Raw genomic sequence first — 27276 nt, forward strand, 5'->3', positions numbered from 1 at the left:
TCTAACCTTGGCTGTGAAAAACTAGGTCCACAGTCTGACTTCCTGGGGAGTTATGATGCTTCAGTTTCAGTCTGCTCACCCACACGGGGCCCTTTCAGGGCTCTGGGAAGGTGGGAAGGACTCTATTTAAGGGTTTTCACCTTCATCAGTTTTCCTTAAACTGTAAAGAAGTCAGGCATTTCTGTAGTGTTCCCTAAAAAGAATACCCCACAAACCCAAATCTACCCATGAGTATGTCATCCAGACATGGTTGGGGGGAGAGGAGTCTTGGTGACAACTCCAGGGATCCTAAATAGATCACCGGAGCCATGTGAGCATAGTCCATTTGGGAAGACAGTGAGTGAGCAGGTTGGGTCTTGGGAATGTAAGTAAGGAAGCTCAGATGGTTCATACTCCTGAGAGAAATACCTCAGGCTTGAGTCAGTGCTGTCCCAGGGACATGACGCGATCCTGGTTTATGGCTGTTTTTCAGGACCAGGCAGCTGAATGTCACCTGTGACAACTCTGTAGACGGGGAGGTCTTCCTCCATTACTCCCTCATCCCATCAGTAAGTAAACGTAGGGGAGCACAGGGGAGGGGGTTACAGAGTCGGGGGCAGTAGAGGGAGGGTCAGCGAGGAAGGGAGGGGGTTGTGATGTTCTACCATACAGCTTTTGGACAGGCCTGAGTCACTCGGGGAGAGAACAGATAGTTTTCCTTCCAGAACTCCTATTCTGTTTCTTAAAGCCTGAATCCAAGCACACAGTCAAAAGAAAGCATTTGGGTCCAAGAGCCAGAGATATGAAACTTTTGGCAGAGTGAAAGGGGGCTTTCTTTCTTTCTTTCTCTCTCTCTCTCTCTCTCTCTCTCTCTCTCTCTCTCTCTCTTTTGTCCATGTGTGTACAGGTACGTGTAAACATGTGTATGCATGCATACAGAGGTCACAGGTAACCCTGGGAATTGTTCCTCAGGTAGAGTTCACCTTCGGGTTTTGTTTTTCATTTTTAAAAATTAATTAATATACTTATGAATGCTTTGTCTGCATGTCTGTGCACCACATTGTAACTGGTGTTTGCTACTTTGTTCTTTTTTCTTCCATCTTTCTCAACCCCTTCTCTTCTACCATGTCACCCCCTTAACACTAGATAAGAGAGAAAAAAGAAGAGAGAGGAAAGAAAAGAGATCAGGCATCAGAGAGGAGGTGGCGTTATCTTGGACTACTTCCTGCTGATTAGAAGCTTGGAGTTCCTTGGGACAAGTTTGACCTTACAAGTCAGGATATCTAATTTCTAGTTGATGTTGTTTTTTTTCTTTGTGCGCGACTACTACCAAACCACAACCAACCCCCATGAATGATCAGCAACCACTGACAACTGCTCCTATTGGGGCTCTAGCATTTATACACCCTCTGAAAAGTTCCCAGCATTCCAAATGTCACACAATGGCAGAAACTATCTGCACCCGGCAAAAGCACACCTTTGCTACAGCACGAGGCAAATCAGAGTCAACCTCTGTGAAGCAGCTCCGTAACCCCACACCTCGGATTAAAACGAAAACATATTATAATATTTCTGTAATTTTTAAAGAAACCAAAATCCCTGAATCCTCACTACACCACATGTATGTTTGGTGCCCTTGGATGCCCGTGAACTGGGATGACAGATGGTTGTGAGGCATCATGTGGGCACTGGAATCGAGCCTAGGTCCTCTGGAAACAGGCAGTGCTCTTAACCACTCTCTTAACTGAGCCCTCGCTCCAGCCCTCACCTTGTTTTTTAAGACAGAGCCTCTCACTGGGACTGCGGTTTGGTGGTTAGACTAGATTGGCTAGGCAACCAGGGGCCTCTCTGGCTCCACCACCCCAGCTCTGGGATTGCAGATGTGTGCCACCACATCTGTTTGCTGTTTGTTTTAATGTGGATGTTGGGGATTGAATTCAGGTCCTCATGCCTGGGCAGTGAGGGGCTTTCGAAGCTATCGTCTCAGCTCCCAGGAAGGACTTTTCTAAAGAAATAAAGGCAGAGCTAAGGTCATCTTAAAAGACATAGTGAAGAACACTCCAGACACAGGGGAAAACATGTGCAAAGGCCCTGTGGAGGGTGGATCAATGCAAAGTGGAGAAACTGAAAGCTAGAGCGGAGAACTGAAAGTCTAGGCGGTGGGAGGGGCTGGGCAGGAAAGAGCCCTGTGGGAGGACAAGGAAAGGAATGGAGGATGGCTCCTGGGCTTGTGCAGTTGGAGGGACAATGGCATGTGCCACCCATGAGTTCAGGAAAGTGAGGAGACCAGGCCTGATGGAGCAGGCCTGTGATCCCAGCGATTTGGGAAGCTGAGCCAGGAAGGTTGAAAGCTCAGGCCAGTCTGGGCTACAGAATGAGTTCAACTTAGACCCTATCTTAAAGTAAAAAGCAAAAAGAGGGCTGGCCGTGTCGCTCAGTGGTAAAGCTCTTGCTTTCTGCCCTGTGTGATGAAAAGTCAATCCCCAGGATGGGGAGGGGGTGGGGCAGAAGGTCCAGGTTTGGGGTGGATGAAGGGGCAACAAGAACGTCGTGAGTTTCGTGTAAATCATGCTGAATTTGAGTAGTTTTCAACAGAAAGGCCTGATGGGTAGCCTAAGGGGTAGGGAGCTCTCGGGTGAGCAGGGTTGGGGCTGGAGGCTCACATTTGTGAATCTTCTGTCATCAAAGTTTTCACTGGGGGGGGCGCTGGAGAGACGGCTCAGAGGTTAAGAGCACTGGCTGCTCTTCCAAAGGTCCTGAGTTCAGTTCCCAGTAACCACATGGTGGCTCACAACCATCTATAATGAGATTTGGCGCCCTCTTCTCACCTGCAGGCACAAATGCAGACAGAATACTGTATAAATAATAAATAAATATTTTAAAAAAATTTTCACTAGGGAGGAGAGCAGGGACAAGGAAAAATAGGGTTTGGACAAAGCCTCGGGGATTTCTGTATCCAGAAGCCAGGGTAAGAATGACCTAGCTAGGGGCTTGGGGAAGAATGGGGGAAGCAAGCATACAATGGACCAAGTTCAGGAGATAGGGTATAGGGAGGAGGTGCAGGCCGCACTAGAGAACTGCTGGGGGCTGGAGCTGGAGTGGGGCACTGCCCAAAGTGGTAGGTGTGACGGCTGCTGGTGAATTCAGTCATGGCTCCTTCAGGGTCTGAGGGGCCAGGAGGGGTAAGGAAATAGAGAGAGCACATGCAGACAAGTTTCCAGAAGATTCTGATAAAAGTAGAATAAAGAATCTGCATCTGGTGTTTAAGAACATGACCAAGTCCACAGAAACAAAGGGAAGAACACTCTGAAACCCAACAGGCATGGCTGCCTTTCTACAGACAGAAACCAAGGTTCAGCCAGGATGTACCTCCCTCCCAGCCAGCGTGTGATGGAAGTTGGACTTGAACCTTTACCTGTACAGGGCCATACAGAGGAAGGGTCAGTACAGAACTGCCTGGTACCTCTGAAGTACCTGGAGTTCCAGGCATCACAGACACTTCAAGCTCTCTCCTTGCCGGCACATTCTCTTTCTCTGAGGACACTGAGGCCACCCTGAGGGAGACTGGGTCCCCTGACACACTGTCATCTCCTTACAGATCATCATCATTTTGATCTTGTCTTTCCTACAAAGACGAGAGCATCGAAGACAAAGGGATAATACCTCTTACCTCCTGGGGGACCATTTTGGAATTATCATGTGAGTTGATTTAGTGTCATTTCCTGACGCTTGGGGTACTTTGTGGTTGGGCCCAACACAAAGTACAAGGCTAGGTAAGTCCAAGGATTCAATCTTCTCCCACTGTGCCCATCTTACCCTTCAATCTCCTCCCCAACAATGCTCTGAGAGGTCAGAACCAGGCAAGTCACTATCAGCACCCAGGGATGCCCAGACGGGGAGAAACGGCTCAAGGAGACCTAGAACATCATGGAAAGGACCCTCCTTGAAAGGTGTTCCCTCATTGCTATGATAAACTATGAGATAGAGGCACCTTAAGACAGTAGGGGCTTATTTGGGCTCATAGTTCAAGCAAGTATGGTCCACCACGATGAAGAAGGTGTAGAGGCTGGAGCAGCGTGGTTTGTGGCAGCTGCAGTGTATGGCAGAGGTCCTCACATGGCGGCCAGATCAGGGAGCTACAACCTTCAAAGGACCTGCCCTGCTTCTGCCATCCAGGACTTTCTGCCATCCAGGACCTTCTGCCATCTCTGAAGGTCCATAGCGCCTTCCCAAATAACACCATTGGCTGGAACAAAGTCTTCAGACACACGAGACAGTGGGAAACATTCTACATCCAAACCATAATGCCTTCCCACTCAGGGGACTGTGGCCACCTCAGGAAACAAGAGGCAACAGATCCCCAGCGACCGAAAGCAGCCACCTGTCCGGCTGGGATGGCACCATGAAGCATGCGTGAGATCCTGCCCGGCTTCCAGAGTCTTCCTAGTTAGGCCGTCCTGCATCTTGCCCCCCTCCCCCTTAGTGCGTTTTTCTTGAGTTTTAATTATTCTGTCTCATGACTCCATCACCCCCATCAGCATCATTTCTCAGCGTCACCACCATCACTGCTGTCAATTAGCATTTATTGTACTGCTGCTGTCTGTCCCAGTTCCTGGGCCTTTTTTTTTTTTTTTTTTTTTACATTAGTTCCATCAGCCATGATGCCAGAACTGAGGCTAAGGGTAAGCCGGGAGGCAAGAGAGCTCCAACCACAACACCCAGGCTGCTGGAGCACCAGCTCTGAGAAGCAGCTGGCCTCCTGACGCCTCCCCCAGGGACAGGCAGCCCCTCCCCTTCCATCAGCTACACTGCAAAGCGAAGGGCTGAGACTGGCTGGGCTTGTTGCTTTTTTTCTACTGCTGTGACCAGACACCTGTCAAAAAGCCACAGAAGGCAAAGGTTTACTCTGGCCCGCAGTTTAAGAAGCAATAGTTCGTCATGGCAGCAGAGGCGAGAGACGGCCCCATCTGCAACCAGGAAGCAGAGAGAGATGGAAGCTAGTTCTCTGTTCACTTTCTCCTTTCCATTCAACCAGAATCCCAACCGACAGGATGGTATTGTCCACATTCAGGGCTGGTTGGCTAGACTTTTCCAGAAACAGCTTCATGGATATACCCAGCATGTTGCCATGGTGTTAAAGCTCATCAAACTGGCATTCGGGATTAACTGTCATATTGATTAGATAAAGGTCCTTTAACCCCACACTGGACATGTGGCATAAAAGGAACGGACAGAGCTGATGGCGCAGCCATGTTTAAATTCCTGGAATTACCTTACCATCACTCATCTGACTGGCTCCTGTCACAGCCCCTGGTTCTCTTAGTCATTCTGTCCTCTCTCAGTGTCACTGACTAATACTCCCTGCCTTGGGCTGAATGAGAAACGTCCCTCCTAGACGCATGTATTTCAACACGTGCTCCGCAGCTGGTGGCACTGTTTGGGAAGGTGACGGAACCTTTCAGGGGAAGAACCTTGCTGGAGGAAGTACACCACTAGAGTCAGGCGTTAAGAATGTATATCTGGGCCTGGTTTCCTGTTCTCTCTCTGCCTCTAGGCACAGATGAAATGTGATCAGAACTGTGTGGCCAGCATCAGGCTCCTGGTGCCATGCTGCCCATACCAAAGCAGTTTGTATCCCTTCTTGAACTGTTAGTCTAAAGAAGCCTCTCCCCTGCCAATTTGCCTTTTCTTAGGGTATTTTATCACAGCAACAGAAAAGTAACCAATACATCCCCTCTTGTGTGTGCCGTACTCTCCAGCTTCATTTGCTCGCTGCAATGACTCCGTGATAAGCGAAGTAGGGGGCTTCTATCTCTGTTTTGAGAGTGGGAAAACCACGTCTCACATACACCTTAGGTATCATGGTTGGTTCTTGATGGAATTCAGTTGGACAAGATGTGTCTCTGCAAACCTGTACTGAGCCTGAGTTCCCCCCAAGGTCCTGTAGGCTCCACCCAGCAGCGTTCACAATTTCCTAAGCACGTGGTGACATGAAGGGCAGGGCACGGAAACAAGGGCATGAACTTGTCGGACCAGCAAGATGGCTCACCGGATGAAGGTGCTTGCCGCCATGCCCAGTGACTACCACTAGATCCTCACATGGTGGGAGGAGAGAACCGGTCCCTACAAGTTGTCGTCCTTTGACCTCTATACGCATAACACACACAATAACCTTTTAAAAAGTAGAAGATGCACACGCGCGCACGCAACACATACACGTCAGCAGAGCACTATCTAAATCTCATAAAAGCTTGTTCTGTTTTGGTAGGTGCCATGACTCCTAGCATCCTTACTTTGTCCCCACTAGAGCTGGAGGTCCTCTATGGGAAGGACTGCATCTTCCTCACTGTAGAGCCCTGAATCTGTGCTTAGCTCCAGACTGTGAGCAGCGAGCAGCCCACCCTCCCACAATTCCCCTAACAGCAAGGATGGCTGCTTCAGAGGTGACCCAGAGACTCACACACCGTTTCTGTTGTCTACAGGCCTCTGGACTTTGTGGGGACTTTCAGTAACCGGTGGTCCTATGGAGTTGCCTTTGGGGCCACAGCCAATAAGGTCATGTTCTTGTTCTCAGAAGGCTACCAGCCCCTGAAGGTTCCGCAGTGGGCCCAAGGTACCAGGGCTGCCTCATACATTCTGGGTACATTATCTGGACATACTTGCTCTCAGAGGCCATGGGGCTTGTCTGGTGGGGCAAACTCTGTGAGTGGCCACATTCTTCTTAACCTGTTCCTTGCCTTCTGACAGCAACAATTTCCGGGGCTCTTCAAGGAATATTGCATACTTTGACCACTGGCTGGAGGCCTTGCTCCCCAGCCTCTCTGTGCTTATATAAAGGAGCTACTCTGCTCTGTAGGCTTGGTGAGCTCTCGTGCAATTGCAGAACCATCTCTCCATTGTACACACTCCCATAGTGCACGGGGCAAAGTCAGCCCCTCCAGGAAGGCTGCTCCATTCTTTGCCTCCCTGGGATGGGATGTCCCTGGCTTTGTCTGTGCCCCTGTGGCAGGATGAACGAACCCTGTTGCAGCTCATTTTAGACCACCTTCCTGCCAGTCTTCCCCACTGTACTGTCAGTGTCTCAAAACGAGAACCCTGACCATTGCTGCCATGCAGTGCCTGGTCCAGGAGCAGCTCAAAGCTGACACACAGGAGAGGCCAGCTTGGACGACTAAGCCTTTCCTGGATGCTGTCAACCCATCTCAAAGCTAGCCGGTGGTGGGACCAATGTGACCATCACGTCCATAGAGAGTGCTCTAGGTCTGCAAAGGTGGATCAGTGACCATCACCTTCCTTAGAGTGCTTCCAGTATGCACAGCATGCCTGTGTGGGCCTCTGTGCTGCACTTGGGTGCCTTCCTCTCAGCCGTCTTGGTTTGCTGGCTGATCCGTCTGTGATGGCCACACTGTGAGCTACTTACGTATAGAGACTCCAGTCTTCATCTTCATGGTCAGCCGGCTCTTGCCAGGGGAAGGGGAGCAGGAAGGATGAAGGAAGGACTTTGCTGCGTTCCTCTGCCATGGCCTAGAGCTCGCCCAAGTCAGCTCTTAGGGTCCTGGCTTAGGCACTGGCTTGAGCTCAGAACTACACCTCTCCTGGTCACCCGTGAGCAGAGAGCAGAGGATCCCACATGGATTGGCCTTGTCTCTTGCAGCCTTTGTGCTTTTCATTGGAGGCATGGAAGTCGGCCTGTCCTACTTCCCCTTCTTTGCCTGCCTGTCCTCAGAGTTCCGGCTGGTCAGCTCCATCCTGGGTTTTGGCTACTCCCTGGCTTGGTAAGATGACTCTGCTTGCTTTCTTCTGGCCATTTTGGCCATGGCTGAGCTCTAGATGGGGGGGGGGAGGCTAGGCTGGGCTTTTTTGTGGAGAACAGTAAGGCCCACAGTGGGTAGAGGTGACTTGCCCACTGTCCCACTGTGGCTTCTTCTTGGGAGTACATCTGAGTTTTCCAAAGGTCTGTCCAGGACCCCAGGTCCCTCCTGAGGAGATACTCAGGATTAGAATACTCCTAGAAGCCAGGGATTAAGGAAAACTCACTTCTGGAAACCAAGAAGGTCTCCATAGAGGAGGTAGGAGCCCCATGTCTATGGCTTCTCCTGGAGAAAGTTGTCATGTCTCTGCTTGGCATTCAGGGCCATCCTGACCTGGCCTCTTCTTCCTCCAGTCCCTAAGGATGTCTAGCACACGCTTTCAGTCACACTGTTTCCTACAGTCCATTATCTCTCCATTTACTCACTCAACAACCATTCTTTAGAGTCCTCGTGGACTCTGGTCCCTGGGCTTCTGTGTTCCTATTCCTTGTGTAGGGCACCTTCCCTCCACCTGAGAGAGCACTTGGCTCATGCTGAATGACTTCGGCACTGCATACTTATGCAGAGCTGGTACTAGGAGACATCTGTCAACCTAGTGACCTGCCTGGGAACAGTTCCACTATAAGTCCCTGAGGCCCATCCCTAGCTCCCACTCCCCCACCCAGCCACCTACATTCATCAAGAGCCTCAGCCACATTCAGGAGACCTGAGACCTTGCCCTGGCTCTGTGTCTGTAAGTGGCTTGGACAAACCCCTTGCTGGTCCTGGGCTTCTGCCTCCTTGGATGCTAGAGGGAGAGAGGAGGAGCACCTGTTTCTTCCTCCCTTGTCTGCAAGAACTCTGAGATGTGTCGCCAGCCAGCAGACATAGTGCTCAGCTAGGCAGAGTCAGGAAGGAACTGACAGTCCTGGGATGGGGGGACAGGCAGGATCTGGGCTGTGTTCACCAGGCTGCTCTGGGCTGGTTCTGTTCTTGCAGGTTTGTGATTACAGTTCTTCAGATCTCACAGTGCCCCCATGGGCAGGTAAGTCCCCGCTGACCTCCCTGCTCTGCTGATTACGGTGACCTACTTGGCATAGTCTCCTCACCTATAAAGTAGGTTTGACCAGCCAAGAGGATGAAATGAGACAACGCCCATCTGTGGTGAGGTGGGGCAGTGAGTGACAGGCGCTACCCAAGCAGAAGCAACGCCCATTCCCCTCCCCGACAAGTAGGAAACCGAAGCCCAGAGCTGGGTGGCCCTGAGGTTGTGACTGAACATCCTGAGCCAGGTCAGCCTTCCCAGCAAGAACACCTGTTCACCGCCCCTCTCAGAGTTAATGAAAGTTGCAAGCTAGTTCTCCAAACCCAGAAAAGGAGCAAAATGAAAAGAATATAGTTAGCCAGGTCCGTCATTCTGTAAAAGCTCCATTTGGTTGAACTGTGACAATTCCAGGCAGTGCGTAATTTGGTATCTATCAGTAAGTGAATGTATTTCTCTAGATCCTTCCCTGCCCTGCCCTGTGGATCCCAGGAATGGTCAGCCAGGAAAGATGCTTATTATCAATGGACACTCTTTAACCGACCACCCCTAGCAATGGCCAACTTGGCCAACCCTTATGCCCCCCTCCTTCTACCACATAACTACCCCAGCTTGTAGGCAGCAGTGGGCCTTCATGTAGGCCTCCTGTCTGCAGGTTTTCCCAAAGAAAAGGCTTACCCTCACCCTCACCCCCACCCTCAAGTTGCATGCTCCTTCTCTGTCCCCTCTTCTTCAGTGGCCTTCAGGGGCCACACTGCACTTAGCAGAGCTGCCGGGAAGGTGTGGGGGAGTCTGGGAGGTTATCTGGGCCTAGAACTTACTAACCCTTCCCAGGACTTAACAGTGGACTATTAGATGCACGTGATAAACAGTGTGACAGAGCCCAATTAGAAAAGCAGGAGTGGCTTTTTTTTTTTTTTTAACTCCCAAGTGGCTGGGCATTCCCTCCACATCTCTACTTGGGACTGGGAACTCCTGGCTCACCTCTGCTCAGGGAGAAGCCTCTTCCTCACTGATCCCAGGTCATGGGAATCTGGGTCACAGTCCTGTTGACCTTGTTGACCTCTCAGTCTCCCAGAGGTGCCTTTGAAATTCAAAATGTTGATGGCTACCTAGGGAGAGGACAGGATCTCACCTCCAATTCAGAATCTTTTTTTTAAAAAACTGCCACATGTTAAGCTTCGTTCAAGACCTTGGAGGGACGCATGGGGAGGAACACAGAAATGCTCATCCGGGCCACAGCAAGACAGAAGCATGTGCTGGATAAAGATTGAAAAGAAACTGTGACACCTCCATCTCAGGGACCCTGTACCCTATGTCATAGCATCAGGTCCAATTCCCCTGGGGGAACGAGGCCCCCAGAATATAGCAAAACATGAAACCAATCAGTACATTGCAAACACTGAGCCCCTAGCTTTTTCTGAAAGCAGAGGGGGAAACAGGAAGAAGAAGACAAAATAACATTAAAAAGAAAGAAAAAGAAAACACCTAAAACCTGCAAACACCCCCTCGAGAAGCCTATTATTTCCCACTACCCAACTCCCAACCTTGTGGTAATTACAAATCATTCTTCCCTCTCCTTTCTTCCCCCACTCCGTTCTTTATTCCTCTCTTTTATTTCTTCCTTTCCTTCCATCTACCTACTGTTTCCTAGTCTCTCATATTTCCCAAAAGGGACATTTATTTTCTGCCTCAGATCAAAACAAACAAACAAAACATAAAAGCTATATTCATAAAATAAAAGGGCTCAAAGGTTTCCATCCAGTTTCGCTGACCTCCAAATCCATCTATCCTTCTGACCATGTGGGAGCAGGGATTAGCTGACGGTGTAGGAGAGGAGAGCAGGGATTGGTCAATGGGGTGGGGGGCGGGAGGACCAGAGATTGTCTGACCATGTAGACCAAGCATCTGAATACTGCTTTAGCTGTGCAGAGAAGGTGGATCCTGTTGGGAGCCGCTGGGCAGGCAGAGTCCTAGCCTGATGTCTTCCCAGAGGGAGCCAGCCTTATCTCAGGACAGCCTGCTAATTTCCACATCCCACTCTGTTTCTGTTGCAGTTTCTGGGGAGGTTCGAGACCCTCATTTTCTACTGGCCCTCACTGTTGTGCCTGGGTTTCCTGCTGGGTCGTTTCCTGTACATGTTTTTTAAGGCTCTGCCAATCCACTTGGGCCTGGAGCCGCAGGCAGTGAGTGCTCAACACTGGTTTCCCGAGCCTTGTCCCCACAGCAGCCCAGGCAGCAGCGCTGCGGTACTCCCTCTCACAAGCTGTCCTGCACAGCCTCTCTGGTGAGGGAGACAAGCTTCTTGGAGCAGTGGCTGGCGCAGCCTGGGCTAGGAGAGTTGAGAAGGGCCAGCCCTCCGGCCTTTGGGGAAAGCAGGGGCCTGACAAAGTTGAAGCCTGTTCCTATGGATGACCCTTGCTGGGATCGCTAAGCTTTATTCCAAATCCTGGCTCCATGAAGATGATCCCTTAAGGAACCAAACCTAGCGAGCGTCTTTGAGCCAGCACATTCCCTCCTTCCTCGCAGGAAGAAAAGCCAGAAAAGTCGGTGCTAGAGGTTCACCAGGCAGAACACGTGAAGCTGCTCTTGAGCAAGCCCCGCCCACAGTAAGCGTGCTTCTGCCCGCTCTATCTCCCCCTCATCCCTCCCCCCCCCCCCCAGCGGCACAGCAGGAGTCGCGCTGATAACCGGAACCAATCCAGGAACCAATCCAAAGCCAGGTGGCAGCCAGGGTGGGAGCAGGACCCTGAAGACTCCTTTCCAAGCTAACTGGGCAGGGCCTTAAGAGACAGGCTCAGAACTCTGTCTCCTTAGTGTTCCTGACAGGGTTCTTAACTGCTTAAGCTGCACTCGGGCTTCCTCCCCACTGCAGTCTCCAAACTGTAAGAGGAAAGGGACATTTCATTTTCCATTAAAAAAAAAAAAAGTCATTGAAATATGTTCCCATGGATCAAAGGGCACTGAAAATAATTACTGAGTCTAGATGATTGGCCTACATAGATTGGCTGAGCCTGAGTCACGTACTTCCTGTCTTGTTTCTTGGGACAGGGAGTAGTGACAGCCTTACCTAACTAGTAAGACCCGGGGTAGGGATGGTTAGCTTCCCACCAGAGCTTCTGAGATGGTCCAGCCCAGCCCACCTCTGCCTCAGCCGCCATGCTTACTGGTTAGATCCCAGAGAAGGGAGGTATCTCGTCCCAGATGGCAAAGTTCCCACAGAGTTAGCTTAGGAGACCCATGTCAAAACATTTGAATCAAGACCCAGGTGTATGACTTTCTCACATACAAGGACTCTGGAGGTGAGCAGTCCACAGCGACCCTAGACTACCCATGACGCCAGCTCACACGCTGCCTGCCTTTCTGTTCCAGCACCTTAGCGTGTGCCTCCCCTCCTCAGTTTTGCCTCATGGTACAGCGTGGCTGCTGGAACTCCAGCCTGGCCCAGCCACTAGTCCGCATTTCTGAGGACAGCAGAAAACAAGGCAGAGTGAAAGGGGCTCGTGTCTGTCTCAGCTCCACCTGGGAGTCACCCCTCATCACACACAGTCCTGCGTCACACACGGGGGTGGGGGGGGCAGAACCTAGTCAGAGACTCTTAGCTGCAAGAGAAGTTGGAGTTTCTGTTGTTTGTTTTTGAGAACTGTTGCCCCCCCCTTAAATTCCAGTCTTTGTTTTTAAGGATGAGGGAGAAGTAAGAAGCTGTTTGACCACCAACATTATTATTAGTATATTTTTTTTATGTGTGTGATCGTTCATTCACAGAGAAAGAGAGAAGTCTTGGTTTCAAACCAGAGTGTATGAGTGGGACCCTTGCTTCCAGTTCCCCAGCAGGATGATCGGGACCTCTGTACTGGCATTCATCTGTCTGTACCTTGTAAGTAGCTCCATGAAAATCCTCTCCTGTTTTGTAACCAGAGCAGTGTTCAGACTGGGGTCACCGAGTCCCTGGGCCAAGCTGTGTGTACCTAAAGCTTGGGTCAGAATGTAAATGTGGTGAGTTAAGGAAGTACCATGCTTCAGTGATTTGACCTTCGAGGACCCCTTACCTATGTGGTGACACCCACAGGAGAGTAACCCAGTACAAATAAAACTGGTGGTGGGTACACCTTTAACCCCATACAGAGGTGGGTGTCTGTTAGCTCAAGGTTAATCCATTCCATACAGTTCCAGGCTGGCCGGTGCTACATAATGAGAGCATGTCTCAACAAAACAAAACAAAATCTATGTGATGGCATTTAGCACTGACTAACTGGGTTTCTTTGTGTAGCCCTGGCTGTCCTGGAACTCACTCGGTAGGCCAGGCTGACCTCACTGAACTCACAGCGATCCACCTGCCTCTGTCTCCTGAGTGCTGGGATTAAAGGCATCCACCACCACTGCCTGGCAGGTAATTGATTCTCTCAAAAATAATTTCGATGAACTAAAGACAAAAGTGAAAATGTAGAATTGATTTACAGTATGGATCAAAACTGAAATATCTCTCATTTTCTTCTTTTCAGCGTTTATATAAGTCTCACTTCCATGTTTTATTAGATATAAAATCAAAACGTTGTACCTACCCTAAGTCATGGGAAATAAAATGGCTGAGTTAAAGGCAGCTACAATATGCAGAATACAAACAGTAATGCCTAGTTATCTTTGCTTGTTTTTAAGGCAGGAAGATGACGTTTCTTTAGAGTCCGTTTGTTGTTAAGGTTTTGAAGGAATGCATTAACTAGATTATAGGGAAGTATCAATGCCTTTCTAGATGCCAGTGGCTGAGGATATGCGCAGGTAGGAAAGGCAGCTCCCTTTGCAGTCACTCCGACACCCAGCATCCTCTATCGTGTGCCTCCGCGTTCCTAGGACTTCATGGCCACCCAGTCAAGAGCAGAAGGGAAAATAGCAAGATGCTTGCAAAAGGCTTTTCTAGACTAGGTGTAGAAGTAGCACCTATCCTTCTGCTTCTTGTCCATTGTCCAAACAGGGTCCTGTGGCCACACCTAAAGAGAGGGCTGGGGAATGTGTGACCAAAGAGGGGAGAATGATTTTTTAATTAATTACTTTAGTGTACCTGGTTGTATAAATACCTGTGTGCGTGTGTCCCCATGCATAGAGGACAACAATCAAACTTGGTTATTGCTCCTCAAGAGTCACCAATTTTTTTTTTTGCGTGTGTGTGTGTGTGTGTGTGTGTATGTGCGCATGTGTACATGCATGTGCTCAAGCATATGTGGAGGCCAGAGTTTGACATCAGGTGCCTTCCTGGCTCTGGGGTTACAAGCATGTGCCACCATGTTGTACTTTTAATGTGGATGCTGGGATCAAATTCAGGTCTCCATGCTTGCTGTGCAAGCATTTAATCCACTGAGCCACCCTGCCCCCAGCCCCAAGAAGAGGGATTTGAAAGGACAACCGAAGTTCTCTGCAGCATTGAATAACTCACTTGGTGTTATGATGTGGCTTAAGAATTTATTTTAAAAAAGAATTCATTGAACACCTCCTGTGACTAAGCCCTGTCTTAAGAGCTAGGAGAGGGCAGGAAGACGATTCAGCGTAGTCCTAGCTGGGGAGAAGCTGTGGAGCCAATAGAAGGAATAAGACGTGGAAGGAGAACTCTGCCATTCAAGGAGAGAAAAGGAGATGGGGCCAGTGTTCTGGAGTTCAGCGACTTACTCTGGAACTCTCAGAAATGAACATGATTTGCATGTTGGAGAAAGAAGGTGGTGGGAACCAGAGAAGCAAAGTGTGTTGGTTGGCAGACAGGACAACGGGCAAGCGTGCTATCATGAGGAATACCTTCTCCAGTTTAGCTCCTGTTTAGATCAGTGAAAGGGGCCGTGTGTGTGTGTGTGTGTGTGTGTGTGTGTGTGTGTGTGTGTCTGGTATGGCCCCTGGGGTAACCATCCATCACCAGATTAGATTATCTTTCAAGTATTCTTTGAGTCATTATGGTTGAAGAACGAGCTTGCACGTGGTCGGTTTTAAGAGTTTTTGGCTACCTGGAAAAGGCTGGCCCCAGCTCTAAAGAGCCTGTCTCAGGGGACCTTGACGCCTGTGCTCTACATCTCCAGTTCATCGTCATTGAGTTCTGTGTGTTTCTGCATGTGAGAGACAAGCTGGATGTGTTTGAAGACAAGCTGCAGAGCTACCTCATCCACATGAATGAGACGGGGCCCTTGACCCCAGTCATCCTACAGGTGAAGGAACTGATCAGCGTCACTAAAGGTAAAACCATCCACTCCCATCATCCACTCCCATTCGAATTGCTTGACTCTGGTGCCTGGCTTTCTTCTGTGTTAGAGTTGGGTTGTGCCTCTCTGGTCCACTAGGACAGAGAGATAAGGCTGAACTGAAGCTGCCCATAGACATTTCAGATTTTTTAGTTGTTTTAGTTTCCTATCCTGTTGTGGTGATAAGCTATAAACACGACTTAAGGGAGAAAGTTTATTCTGGTCTGCAGTTCCAGGCACAGGCTGTCCTAGAGGGAAATCAAAATGGCAGGAGCGTGAAGCAGTGGGTCACATCATACCCACAGTCAGGAGAGAAGAGGCAGGTGCATTCTGGGCTCAGTTCCCTCTCTCTATTTAAACAGACCAAGCACGGGCAGGTCTATCCACGGAGGCACCCTGACCAAGGCAACTTATATAAGGGTTGGTGTGGGTTTATGGTGCATTGTGGCAGGAAGGTAGCAAACAGCAGGGCCACTGGGGCAGAAGCTGAGTTCCCATCTTGCATTACGAGCAAGAGCCTTTAAACTTTCAAAATCAGCCTGCCGTGACATACCTCCTCCAACAAGGCCTCCTCTCCTAAACTTCCCAAACAGCGCCACCAAGTGGGCACCAAGAATTCCAACATCTGACCCTCTGGGGAACAATCCCTTACCACAATCCCTTAAGTCAGTGGTTCTCAAGCTGTGGGGTCACGACCCCTTTGGGCATCATGAGACATTCTGCATTTACATTACAATTCACAACAGAAGCAAAATTACAGTGATGAAGTATCAACAAAATAATTTTCTGGTTGGGGGTCACCACAACATGAGGAACTGTATTAAAGGGTCACAGCATTAGGAAAGCTGAGAACCACTGCAAGTCCTAAGACACCTGTTACAAGTGATTTTCTTCCCATCAAAGCCAGAAGAGGACATCTTTGGTATGAACTGCTTACTTATAGCTCCGTGGTCACAGAAAGCTACCTTGTGAGTGAACACTGAGGCAACAGCTGATCCTTCCACACTGCTTCACTGTGGCCTGTGAACATTTTAAGGGTCTTCAGTGTAGACATGTTCAGTGACGAGTCCTTGAGCTCTACACCCAAAGAGTACATTATATTGAAATTTTAGTACACCCATTCTTTTTCTTTTTAAAGATTTGTTTATTTTTACTTTAGGTGTGTATGCACCTATGTGCTGGTGCTCTCAGAGTCTCAAGAGGGTCTCAGATCTTCTAGAACTTGAATTAGGATGATTTTGAGTGACCATGAGGACTAGAAACTGATCCCAGGTCCTCTACAAGAGCAATTAGAGCTCTGAACTGTGGAGCCCTCCCTCCAGTCCAGGGACGCCCATTCTTCTGGTTGTGAGCCTTAGTCTTCAATGGCTGAGCTCTCGCTTCAGCTCCATAACACTCCTTCTTAATCTTACTCGTGGCAGTCTCCACTTCCGCCTCTGTTCTGGACATTTGTTGTTGCTTTGAGGCAAGGTCTCAGGTAGCATAGGAGAGCCTTGAACCAAATGTAATGACTGATTTTGAATTTCCAATGCTCCTGCCTCTATCTCCCACTTCGGGGTTCTGGGAGTCCAGGACATGCCCCATCTCTTACTTTCCTTTTCTTGTCTGCTTGCTTGGGTCAGAGCCTTCTTTACAGTTCCAGTAGAACTGGTGAGAGTGGACACCGCTTTTTCTTGATTTACAGGTTGAGGTGAGTGCTTTCAGCCCTTCACCCTGAAGAATAATGTCCCGCGTGGCTTGTTAGTAGAAGCCCTTTGACTGACAAGCTGAGGAAATTCTCTGCTCTTCCTAGTTTGCTGAGCGTTTGTCAAATGGTGCTCCTCAAGTAATGAGAGCCAGCTCCATAGAAGCTCTAAGCCCAATGACTAACCCTTCTCCCTGTTTCCATACCCCTCTCTCATGAGCACTCAGAGTGTTTCTGAAAGCCAAGTAGAGCCCATGATGGTTTGTACTGATTGTCAACTTAGCAAGGTCTAGAACCATCTGGGAAAGGAGCCTATGGGCATGGCAGCAAGGGAGCTGCTTTGTTAGGTTACCTGAGGTAGGAAGACTCACCCTAAATGTGGATGGGATAATATTATAAGCCAGGTCCCAGACTGAATAAAAAGGAGAAGGGTTGCCAAGTGCCAGCTTTCATCTCCCTCTGCTTCCTGGCCACAATGAAATGTGACCAGCTGCCTCAAATTCATGCCACCAAATGGCACCATGACTTCCCCACCATGACTGTCGTACCTTAGAACTGTAAGTCAAAGTAAACCCTCTCTTCCTTAAACTGCCTCGCCAGGGTATTTTGTTACAGTAACAGAAAAGTAACCAAGACACATCTAAATAACAAAACCTGCTGAAAGAAGGAGGCTACAACCTCTTGATAACAGCTGCTCTGTGACCGGTGGACCCCCACTCCATCCCCTCCCCAAAAGTTGCCATTAGAAGTCAGTCATTATGGTATTTTCCATGGACGGGGCCTCTTGATGATGTAGCTCATGCATAGCTTTCCAGACATCAATTGAGTGCAGTTAGAACATTTTACTATCAAAGCTTTCAGATGGCCGTGCGGGAAATCAACTCTACCAAGGATGTATGTGGCTAAACTGGGCACAGGCTGACCCACAGAGACCGAGGTAAAGGAGTGTAACCGGTTTGCTTAGATCTCCCCGATGAGGATCTGTGCTCTGCAGCTCCACTTCAGGCGTGTTTTCTGAGCCCTCTCATGTCACCCTTCACATTCCAGGAGCCTGGGTGGTGACCATTGTTCCTGCCTCCCTCACGTGTGTCAGCTATCTCTTCCACATTTTGGTCTGCTACAGGTAAGAGAGTCATAGGAGCCATTTGTATGACTTCAGCCAAAAATAGGCTCGGCAACTTCACCCAGACTTAGCGTGGCACTAGGGAGTGAGCACAAGATCAAGTGTGGTCAAGCACAACTTTTGTTGAGAATAATATAAGCGTAACCATCAGGTTGAACATCATCCCAGCTTCACTCCAACCTTGGGAAGTGAATATTTTCCTCTCAAGTGTTTACAGGCGGCAAAGTGGAGACTCAACAAGATTAAACAGCATGCTCAAGCACTGAGCAGAGGGGCAAATCCTCCTGAGACCCAGCGACCTTGGTATTTCTTGTGTGTTCTGCTTCATTGTTGGGTGTCAGATCTGCCCCGCTTTTCAGAACTGATAACACCAGGCTCCCAGCAAGGAAGTCTAGCTCAGGGAAACATTGGCGGAGGTGAGGTCAAGAGGCCTAGGAGCAGCTACCTCAAGAACAGCAGTGCAGGAAGAGGACACATGCTTGTGTTCTTTCTCTGCATGTCTGTCTCTCCGTCTCTGTCTCTGTCTCTCTGTCTGTCTCTTTCTCTCCAGCTTTCTTTGTGTCTGTATACTTGTACCTTGATAGCACTTCCTTCTTTGGGTTAGGGAATTTTTCTTCTGTGATTTTTATTGAAAATATTCTCTGTGCTTTTTGATCTGGGTTTTTTTCTTCCTCTATGCCTATTATTCTTAGTTTGTTTTTTTGTTTGTTTGTTTGTTTGTTTTGTTTTTGTTTTTCATGGTGTCCCAGGTTTCCTGGATATTTTGTGACTTGAAAATTTGAGATTTAACCTTTAACACTAATGCCATTTGACCATGGTCTTCTATTTTGTGTTCAGTACCTGAGATTTTCTTCCTTCTTTTGAATTCTGTTGCTGAAGATTGCTTCCGAGGTTCCTATATTTTTCATTTCCAGTTTTTCCTTGGTTTGGCTTTTCTTTATTGACTGTTTTCTCTTTCATGTCTTGAGCAGTTTTCCTCATTTCATTCCACTATTTGTGTTTTCATGGATTTCATTAATGGATTTATTCAAATCCTCCTTAAGGTCTTTGATTGTATTCATAAAAGCCATTTTGAAGTCCTTTCAACAGTATTGCATTTCTCACAGTCTTTTGTAGCAGGGTTGCTGGACCGAGTGGAGACATATTGTCCTTGCTGCTGCTATGTGTGTGTTTATGCTGGCATCTAGGCACCTGGGCTGGGGATTGTTGTAATTCCATGTCTTAGTGTCTTGTCTTGTCTTTACTAGGTGGGGTTTCCTTCCTTGGCTTCTGTTGTCCTTTCTGGATCTTAGGAACATGTAGTGGGTTAGGGTTGCCTGATAGGGAGTGCTTGTGGGTCCCTGCCAGGTGTGACTTGGGAGCTGGAGTAGAACTTGTTTCTAGGCGTTGGGCATAAGGAATCTGGGTAGGATAGAATGGCAGAGGCTGAGAGTGTCAACAGGAGGGAGGAAACCTGGGTCTGCCATGAGGATTTGACTCCTGGTTGGCATGGCCAGTGGGTTTCCAGGAGAGAGTGCCTGGGGTGTTGGTGGCTGAGACTAAGGGATGGGTGGGGAAGGGAGGAAGGAGAGAGTCTACTCAGAGAATCCCAATCCCTGGGAGTTGGGACCAAGAGACACATTTTCTCTCTCATTCTAAGAATTCACAGTTTAGTGATCACGAAGAGTAGAATCCAGCCAGGAAAAATACTGGAGATTGAACACAAAATGTTCAAAAAACAGTAATCCACAGATGTGAGTGTGGCCTAGGTACAGGAAACCTCCAACCTGACTGTTGAAAGGTTATTAATATTTAATATTGATTTATATTTTTTAGTAGAGCAGCAGTTACTCCCTAACCAACTATAAAGCCAAAGAACCACACAGAGAGACTAGAATTTACTTAATTAGCTCAGAGCACAATGCTGCGCATTAAACCTCCTAAACCTAACCCTTCTAAACCTCCAAGCTAGTATAGCTTTTTCCCGTTCAGATCTCTCACACTATACTTGCTTTTTAGTTACATTCTAGGCCCTGTTCATTTCTCCTGATGTTTTCTGGGTCTCTCCTCATGGATCCATCCTGCACTTTCTGTCCTTTCTCTTCCCCTCACCGGACCAGGATGTCCCACCCTATTCTCTGTATTACTCAGCATTGGCTGGTTGGCTTTTATTGACAATCCAGGGAACAGATGGTGGCATGTCTACACAAACTTGGGACAGGAGATGCTTGGAATAAACACCACAATGCAGTATCTGGATTGAAACCAGGTAGTGGGGTAGAGAAATCAGCATTTGAATGAACAAGCATAAACTGTACACAGTTCACAAGAACATTATGCCAGCCTTCACACATAGGTCAGGAACTGGACAGGGGTGTGGGAAAGGAAGTGGAGGAGGTGGGGTTCTGTGAGGGGCTTTTGCTCCTTTAGGTTATTTTCTGTTTAAAAATATATTAGGCCAGGCATGGTGTCGCATGCCTTTAATCGCAGCACTCAGGAGGTAGAGGCAGGCAGATCTGTGAGTTTGAGACCAGCCTGGTCTACATAGTGAATTCTAGGACATTCAGAACTATGTTTAGGGACACTGTCTCAAAACAAACAAACAAACAAACAAACAAACAATATATTCCCCAAAATAAAACAAAACAACAAATATGTATTTATTATTAGTATTGTATGTGTGGGCGTGTGCATGATGTGTTTGTGTGGGTGCTTGTGCCGTGGCATGTGTGGAGGTCAGAAGACAACTTGTGAGAGAAAATTAATTCTCTCCTACCGTGTGAGTCCTGGGGGTTGAACTCAGGCCATTAGGCTTTGCATCAAGTGCTTTCACCTGCTGAGCCATCTTGCCTGTCTTTGATTTTTTTTTTCATCATGTTGCTATAAGGTTAAGCTAGCAACAAAATCAGCTTCCTGGTGTTAACAGTCTTAAAAATATTAAATCCTATGCATTCACAGTGACGGAACAAGAAGTACCGAAAGCAGAATGAGAAAAAGACATATGTAATCTAATTTATCAGATTCAATTGCCACCGTGAATTGATCAATATGTATTGTTTTTATAAACTGTAGTATTCTTGAAGACGTCGAAGGGAAATGAGAACTTTGCCAGGAGCTGCAGTTGATACCCTCAGGCCTCCATGGGCCTTTCCGTTGAGCACGGACCCTGCAGAAAGGACCACGATTATGAATGTCCCCTGCTTTTCCTCTTCCCCAGAAAGCACATGAAGAGGCTGTGGGCTGGAGACAAACAGTTCCTCCCCCAGAAGTTCCGCAGTCCCTCCTCAGAGGCGAGCGTGGTGAGCGTGCCGGGGCACTGAGCCATACCTGACAGGGCAGCAGGGCAGCGGGAGCAGAGATGAACCTGCAGCCATGTGACCAACCTGCTTTGGTTGACGGGTCACCCTCGAGATGGGGGCCTTGGGTGCAAGGCTTCAGGGGAAAGACGCTCTCCTTCTGCTCTGACGTTTACTCCTCCATTCTGCGCCTCTGACTCTCAGGTGGCCATTGCAAGGTACTCTGGCTGGCAAATAGCCTACATCCTTTGGGGTAAGTACCACACCGTGACCCATGCCATTGCCCTCATCTCACTGGCTGTCTTTGCTTAGCAGAGGAGGAAGCGGGCCTCCATGCTAGCTCAGGGCTTTGTAGAGGCGTTGACATTTGAACTACAGGTGTCAGAGTGTCCTGTAAGCGGGCAGATAGGGAAATCATGGTAAGCCGGAGGAACAGCGCCCTCTGGTGGAAGAGGGCGTAGGTCAGGTCTGCCTGCAGGAAGGAGTTGGAGCCGGCCGTGCCGAACCCTAGTGATCCTTGTGTTTCATCTCCAGGCTACCTCATCGTCCATGTGGTACAGAGCCTCTGTGGCGTGATGCTCATGCATGGCCTGGTGCTGCCCATCGTCCACCACCAAGGCCTGGAGATGCTGCAAGGGCTGGGCCTTGGGGTGTAAGTGCTGAGCAAATGTCCTCCCCTTACTTATCCTGAGGACCCAGCCAAGGGTCCATGGTCTCGGCTCTGAAGGCCCAGGGATGGGTCATCACAGCATCCCACAGGGAGGGAATCTTAGGTTTTAAATAGGCTTCCTCTCCCATCACGTCATGGGATACTTAGAATTCCATTTTCCAGCAAGGAAATTAGTTGGAGGGGGATGAAATAAGAGGCTGGAGCACAGGAAGGAAGGGGCCCGAATCATGGATAAGTCATCTGATGTCCTGTGTTGCCCGGTGTAAAATTCCTCCCTTTCTCAGAGCCCCGCTCGGCTCTCTGGAGACAGCGAGCAGCTGATTGCTGAGTGCTTGCCACACCTCTTCCTCATAATGGCTCTGGGAGTTTGGTGCAGCCAGGACAAGTGCTAGAAGGCTTGGAGCTATGTTGAGGGAGGGGGCAGGCTGGAGCCCAAGCCCTCTTTAGTCACCATCCATGTCATTCCAGCATGTCCCACTCTCCAGAAACTTTGCTGCTCTGAGCCCCCTGACTTCACATTCGCTGGCAGCCGCCTGTGCCTGCAGCACCCACCTGTACCTGCAGCACCCGTCCCGTCCCCGTGCTCTCTGGCAGCCTTCTCGGCGTATTCTTTGCTTTCACTTTCAACATGAAAGGATTGCACATGCTTGGCTAGGACTGCCACTCTTGACAAAAAAGGGGGCATCATGGGAACCATGGTTATGGCCTGGAGCTAGAGAATCAGCATGTGGCCTTGGGGACCACCTCCCTGCTGTGGGTTTTTTTTTTTTTCTCCCGTGTGCTCCATGTTCTTGGTAGTGGGTAAGACCAAAGCTCAGAGCTTGTGCAGCTGCTCTTCTAGGTGGGCGTTCTCAGGCTCTGTGTGTCTCTGTGTCTCTGTCTCCCTGTCTCTGTGTGTCAGAGAAGGGCCTGGAACAGCAGAATAGACCGCTTCAGGGTGGACCCGTCTTGTGTTTCAGCCTCACCCTATCCATTGTCGTGGGCCTCATGGTCCTGCAGGTGTGGATTGCTGGCAGAGTCTTCCTTCAGCCCAAGCTGGGCACAGCTGACAAGCAGAAGCCCCTGGCTCTCAACAACAGGTGAGGGGGAGGAGGGAGGAGGGAGGAGGGAGGAGGGAGGAGGGAGGAGGGAGGAGGGAGGAGGGGTATGTAGGGCTTGCGCTGTTCCTTTGACCATCCACTTGGCGGTGGGCAGGTTCTGGAGGGCGCTGAATTTCGTGAGAGGCTACAATGCTGTGCACAGTGATGGGATATGAGGCCACAGCACCTGAGATCCAGAACTACCTTTTCCGGTAGTAGGAGAGCCGTGCGACCTTGTATGACCTCCCTAAACAGGTCACCTTCAGCGTCCCCATTGGTTAGTTATTTTGCGTTCCTTAAAGAGTTGTTTTAAGGATGAAACATGTAACATATGGACGGCACCACCAAGCACATACAGTCCTCCCTCATTCATTCGTTCACTGAGGAAACCTTTAGCACTGACGACAAAGAGTTAGATTCTCCACCCACCACCTCTGAGAGCTTCATAGCTCACCGGAGAGGCTGGCACATGGGTACAGGTCATGGATTCCTGAGGAATCTAAAGAAGGAGCTGAGGAGGGGTGAGCAGAGGCTGGGAGGGTGGAAGAGGCAGGGGACAAGGGGAGCAGAGCAGTGCTACACTTTCTGCCTGTGGAGAGGAGGAACAGGCTGGCAGCTACCACACCATGGATAGAAGTAGTAAGACATGAGCTCCGTGTGTGGGGAGACACAGATATCCACCATACAGTGTTACACAATGGGGGATACCAAGTGACAGAGTGACAAGACCAGAAAGTCCTCTGTCAGAGGGCTCTGTGACACTTAGGATGCAGTCTGGTCCTGAGGCAGTAGGACCCTGTCGTCAGGTGGTCCTTTGGGACTTTCATTTTGTAGGAAAAGGAACAGCTCTGGCTGGGGCAGGTCCTTATGGCAATGGTGGTGAACCACAGCTTTGTTGCCATCCTTAAACCTGTAGCCCCACATTTTTTCTTGTCCTCTAAGAGGTCTCACGCAAGAATACAAAGGTCACACAAAACAAGTAGCATTTTCACTCTGATGTGCTCAGGGCTCCTTATCCCTTCCTAGCCCCCACCCCAACCGGGGACCACGCATCCCTCCAGAACTGGTCCACCTGCCACCCAGCAGAGGTCATAGGCTTGGGATACAGAGGTGCAGAGTTTAATGCCTGGAGCTGGCTGTGTTGCCGCCTAGCCTGATGGAGGAGCTTCCTCCTGCCTGCTTCTCTCTGCAGGAAAGCATTCCACAACTTCAACTACTTCCTGTTTTTCTACAACGTGCTGCTGGGGCTGGGTGCCTGCCTCTCCAGGCTGCTCATCAGCTGCCTCCTGGGCACGTGGCTGATTGCGCGCATCGACAGAAGCATCATGCAGAGCGGCTATGAGGGTGCAGACATGGGTGAGTCCTGCTGGCCACCTCCTTAGGGGAAGAGCAGGCCTCACACCCCTGCGAAGCTGCCTTAGCCTTAGAACTTGTTTTCTGGTGGAGCTCATAGAGGCAAGCGATAGACACACATGTGTCCTGGCCTGAGGAGATGCCCGGTCATGAAAGGGCTTGCTGTGCAAGCATGAGGACCTGAGTTTGGTTTCCAGAACCTTGTCATCCCAGGACTTGGGATTTGGAGACAGGGTCGGGGATGGGGGATCCTTAGGGCCGACTAGACAGCCAGCTATCATAATCGGTGAGCCCAAGTTTTGGGGAAAGAACACATGCAAGAAATGTGTATTCTGGTGTGCGGTCAGAAGGGAGTTATTTAACCCTGCCCCTTCCATAGGCTGCTGAGGGGTGGGACAGGTGACTCATACTTTCCAAATAGATTGGAGATGAGAACACATCTCAGAATTATTAGTATGGTTACTTGAACAGTTAGTGAAGAAAGTATCTGGTGGAATGTACTCTAAAATCAAAGCTGTCCATTCCTGAGGAAGCAGAACTAGCCCTTCTAGCCCCAGGCCTGGTCACACTTTCCCTCAGCTTTTTAGGATCTGCACTGATGCCCTCTCTGTCTTGTGGCTGTTCTCAGCCCCTTCAAGCCTTGAGTTCTCCATCAACTGTACAGAGCAGAATATTTCTCTCCAAGAATTCCCCCCAGATCTTTACTTAACTCTGTAAGAACTCAGACCACCAGGACAAACAATGACTGGCACTATGCCAGCCCAGGAGAGGCAGAGGCAGGCAGATCTGTCTCTGCAAGTTCAAGGCCAGCCTGGTCCACACCACGATGCCCAGGCAAGCCAAAGCTATATAGGGAGACTATGTCTCAAAAATACAAATTAAAAAGAATAGCGATCGTATCACAAAAAGTATAAACTGGGCAGTGATGGGAGGCACAACCCGGCCTGACCCGCTTTCTCCTGGTTTCAGGCTTCTGTGCATGGGTTGGTATGCTCTTTGTGGACCATTATCACACCAACCCTGTGCTGGTCAGCTTTTGCCACATTCTGATCACAAGTCACAGGGATCGGAAGCTGCAGAAGACGGTGAAGTACTGGTGCCTGAACCAATCGGCAGGTAACGTCTCCTGCTTGGACCTGCGCTGGGTTCAGAGTGGAAAATAGATACCCATGGATTCCCCGGGATCCCCAAGAGGATCCAGGTTCCCTTCCTGCTCCCCTCCCTCTGCATCCCAGTGAGCCAGGCTGCTCAGGAGGCACAGGTCCCATTAGTCAAGTGCATAGCCTTGCCGTGCAGACTAGCTTAGCCGCCTGCCTATCCGAGATCTGAGGCCCAGTTCTGCTAGCGCAGCTCTCTGTATCTCATTGTCTTGGGATGGCAGTGACCATCTGAGGCTACCCGGCAGATCCTGTCTCCACAGTGCAGCTCAGTTTTGATGATTTTGCCCTATTGCTTACAGAAAGGTCTCTGAGTTCTTCCTGCCCCTAACGGGCTCAGACATTCTCACGTGTGTCCCCCACAGGTCTGTGGGATAACTCACATCCTCACACCTGTCATTCCCCCGGAGTCCAGGGCCTCCTGCCACACCATTGCATTGCATCTGCTCCAAAGGTCTTTGAGACTAGCAGAGGCAACACCCGCTCCCACCCCCTGATCTCTCTACTCTGATTCTGTCCTAGGTCCCCGATTCTCAGCCAGGGCCAGAACGAAGTGGTTTCTGCTGCAGACATTGATCAACAATCCGAAACTCATTATGCTTAGAAAATCAAAGTCAGGTCATGGTTCCCAAGAGTTCATGCAGATTCTACTGACCTGCTCAGAGTGCTGATGGGACCACCAACTTCTGCTCCAAAGCCAGGCCATCTGCTCTCAAGAGAGGTTCAGTTTAACCAGCAGCCACTCCCTACAATGGGACAGGATGACACAGGCACTGTTCATGCACATGATAGACAGCCCTGGCCACTTTTGGGACGACTATCTAGACTGAGGCTTTAAAGCCAGGACTGTCTCAATCCCTTGACAAAAAAGAAAAACAATATAAAAAGCAATGCCCGTGGAACAAATTTTGCCCCTCAGTGACCTCTACTATTTGTGGGAAGGCAGCCATGGGGGTCACCTATTAAGAAGCATGAGATAGGGGCTGGATAGAGGGGATGGCTCGGGGGGGTTAAGTGCATTCTCTTGCACTTGTAGAGGACTCACACTCGTTTTCCAGCCGCCATATTGGGCAGCTCACACACGTGTCTGCAACTCCAGCTGCAAGGGATCTGACCCTCTTCTGGCCTCTTCAGGCACCTGTACAAATGTGCCAGACACATATACACACAAGTAAAACTAATAATAAACATGAATCTTTAAGACAAATTTTTAAAAGAAGTATGAAGTGAACTTTCTACCCATGGCCTACAGGGCCTTCCTCCTAAAGCAGGAGGACATTTGATGATGGTGTCTGTGTCACATGTTGGGTTCAGTGCTGAAAGGTGGTGAAGCTCATTCAAAAAGACACAAGTGTCAGGCTGGTGTGTGTGTGAACACTGTCCTTACGCAGAGCCCAGCACTACCCAATTGTCATGCCCCAAAGTGGCTCAGGGCAGAATCAGTATGACCACTGAAAGTCCCCCATGAGCCTGAGCAAGTGCTGTGAGGACTCAGAGTCTCAGAGTGCTTGCACTTGGTTGTTGTGTGTACTTGGTCCTGCTGGTCCTTGTGCCAGCTGAAGCTCTATAATAGCTCTTTAACAATTTGCTTCTAGAAGCAGAGAAAATGGAAATCTCTCTGTCTCTCTGTCTCTCTCTCTCTTACACACACATACATACACACACCCCACTTTCTAGCCCTGTGGCCAAATTAGTTTGTGTTTCTCTATTCACAGATATCTGTGTTTGCAAAAGGGGCCAACACCCCTTGAGAACAAAGGTATTCAGAGCACACAGACACCTTTAAGCTTGTACCCAACACTCCAGCCTCCCAAAGGAAGAGATCCAACTTTGGTTGTCTCTGTGGCTTGAGTGTGCATATCTCCCAAAGGCCCAGGTTAAGACCTTGGACTGTTAAGACCTTGGTCCC

General features: G+C 49.4%; 1 protein-coding gene across 4 annotated transcripts in view; it reads left to right on the top strand.

The window, feature by feature from the left end:
* Positions 1–26574, top strand: part of LOC110555013 (stimulated by retinoic acid gene 6 protein-like) — a 36845-nt gene extending 10271 nt beyond the window's left edge. For 2 of the 4 annotated variants that reach the window (XM_021647975.2, XM_021647976.2), the window contains exons 2-18: positions 473–548; positions 3578–3678; positions 6462–6592; positions 7634–7754; positions 8769–8814; positions 10869–10997; positions 11341–11420; positions 12577–12688; positions 14868–15021; positions 17758–17833; positions 21030–21111; positions 21313–21361; positions 21643–21760; positions 22738–22857; positions 24050–24213; positions 25180–25326; positions 25890–26574. In XM_021647975.2, coding sequence (XP_021503650.1) covers positions 473–548; positions 3578–3678; positions 6462–6592; positions 7634–7754; positions 8769–8814; positions 10869–10997; positions 11341–11420; positions 12577–12688; positions 14868–15021; positions 17758–17833; positions 21030–21111; positions 21313–21361; positions 21643–21760; positions 22738–22857; positions 24050–24213; positions 25180–25326; positions 25890–26038 — 1855 coding nt within the window. In that variant the 3' untranslated portion in view covers positions 26039–26574. The remainder of the gene's footprint in view (positions 1–472; positions 549–3577; positions 3679–6461; positions 6593–7633; positions 7755–8768; positions 8815–10868; positions 10998–11340; positions 11421–12576; positions 12689–14867; positions 15022–17757; positions 17834–21029; positions 21112–21312; positions 21362–21642; positions 21761–22737; positions 22858–24049; positions 24214–25179; positions 25327–25889) is intronic. The other 2 variants (XM_060379873.1, XM_021647978.2) reach the window with 2 other exon arrangements.
* Positions 26575–27276: the final 702 nt, after the last annotated feature.

This window comes from Meriones unguiculatus, chromosome 3, assembly GCF_030254825.1.
Source record: "Meriones unguiculatus strain TT.TT164.6M chromosome 3, Bangor_MerUng_6.1, whole genome shotgun sequence".
Lineage (NCBI taxonomy): Eukaryota > Metazoa > Chordata > Mammalia > Rodentia > Muridae > Meriones > Meriones unguiculatus.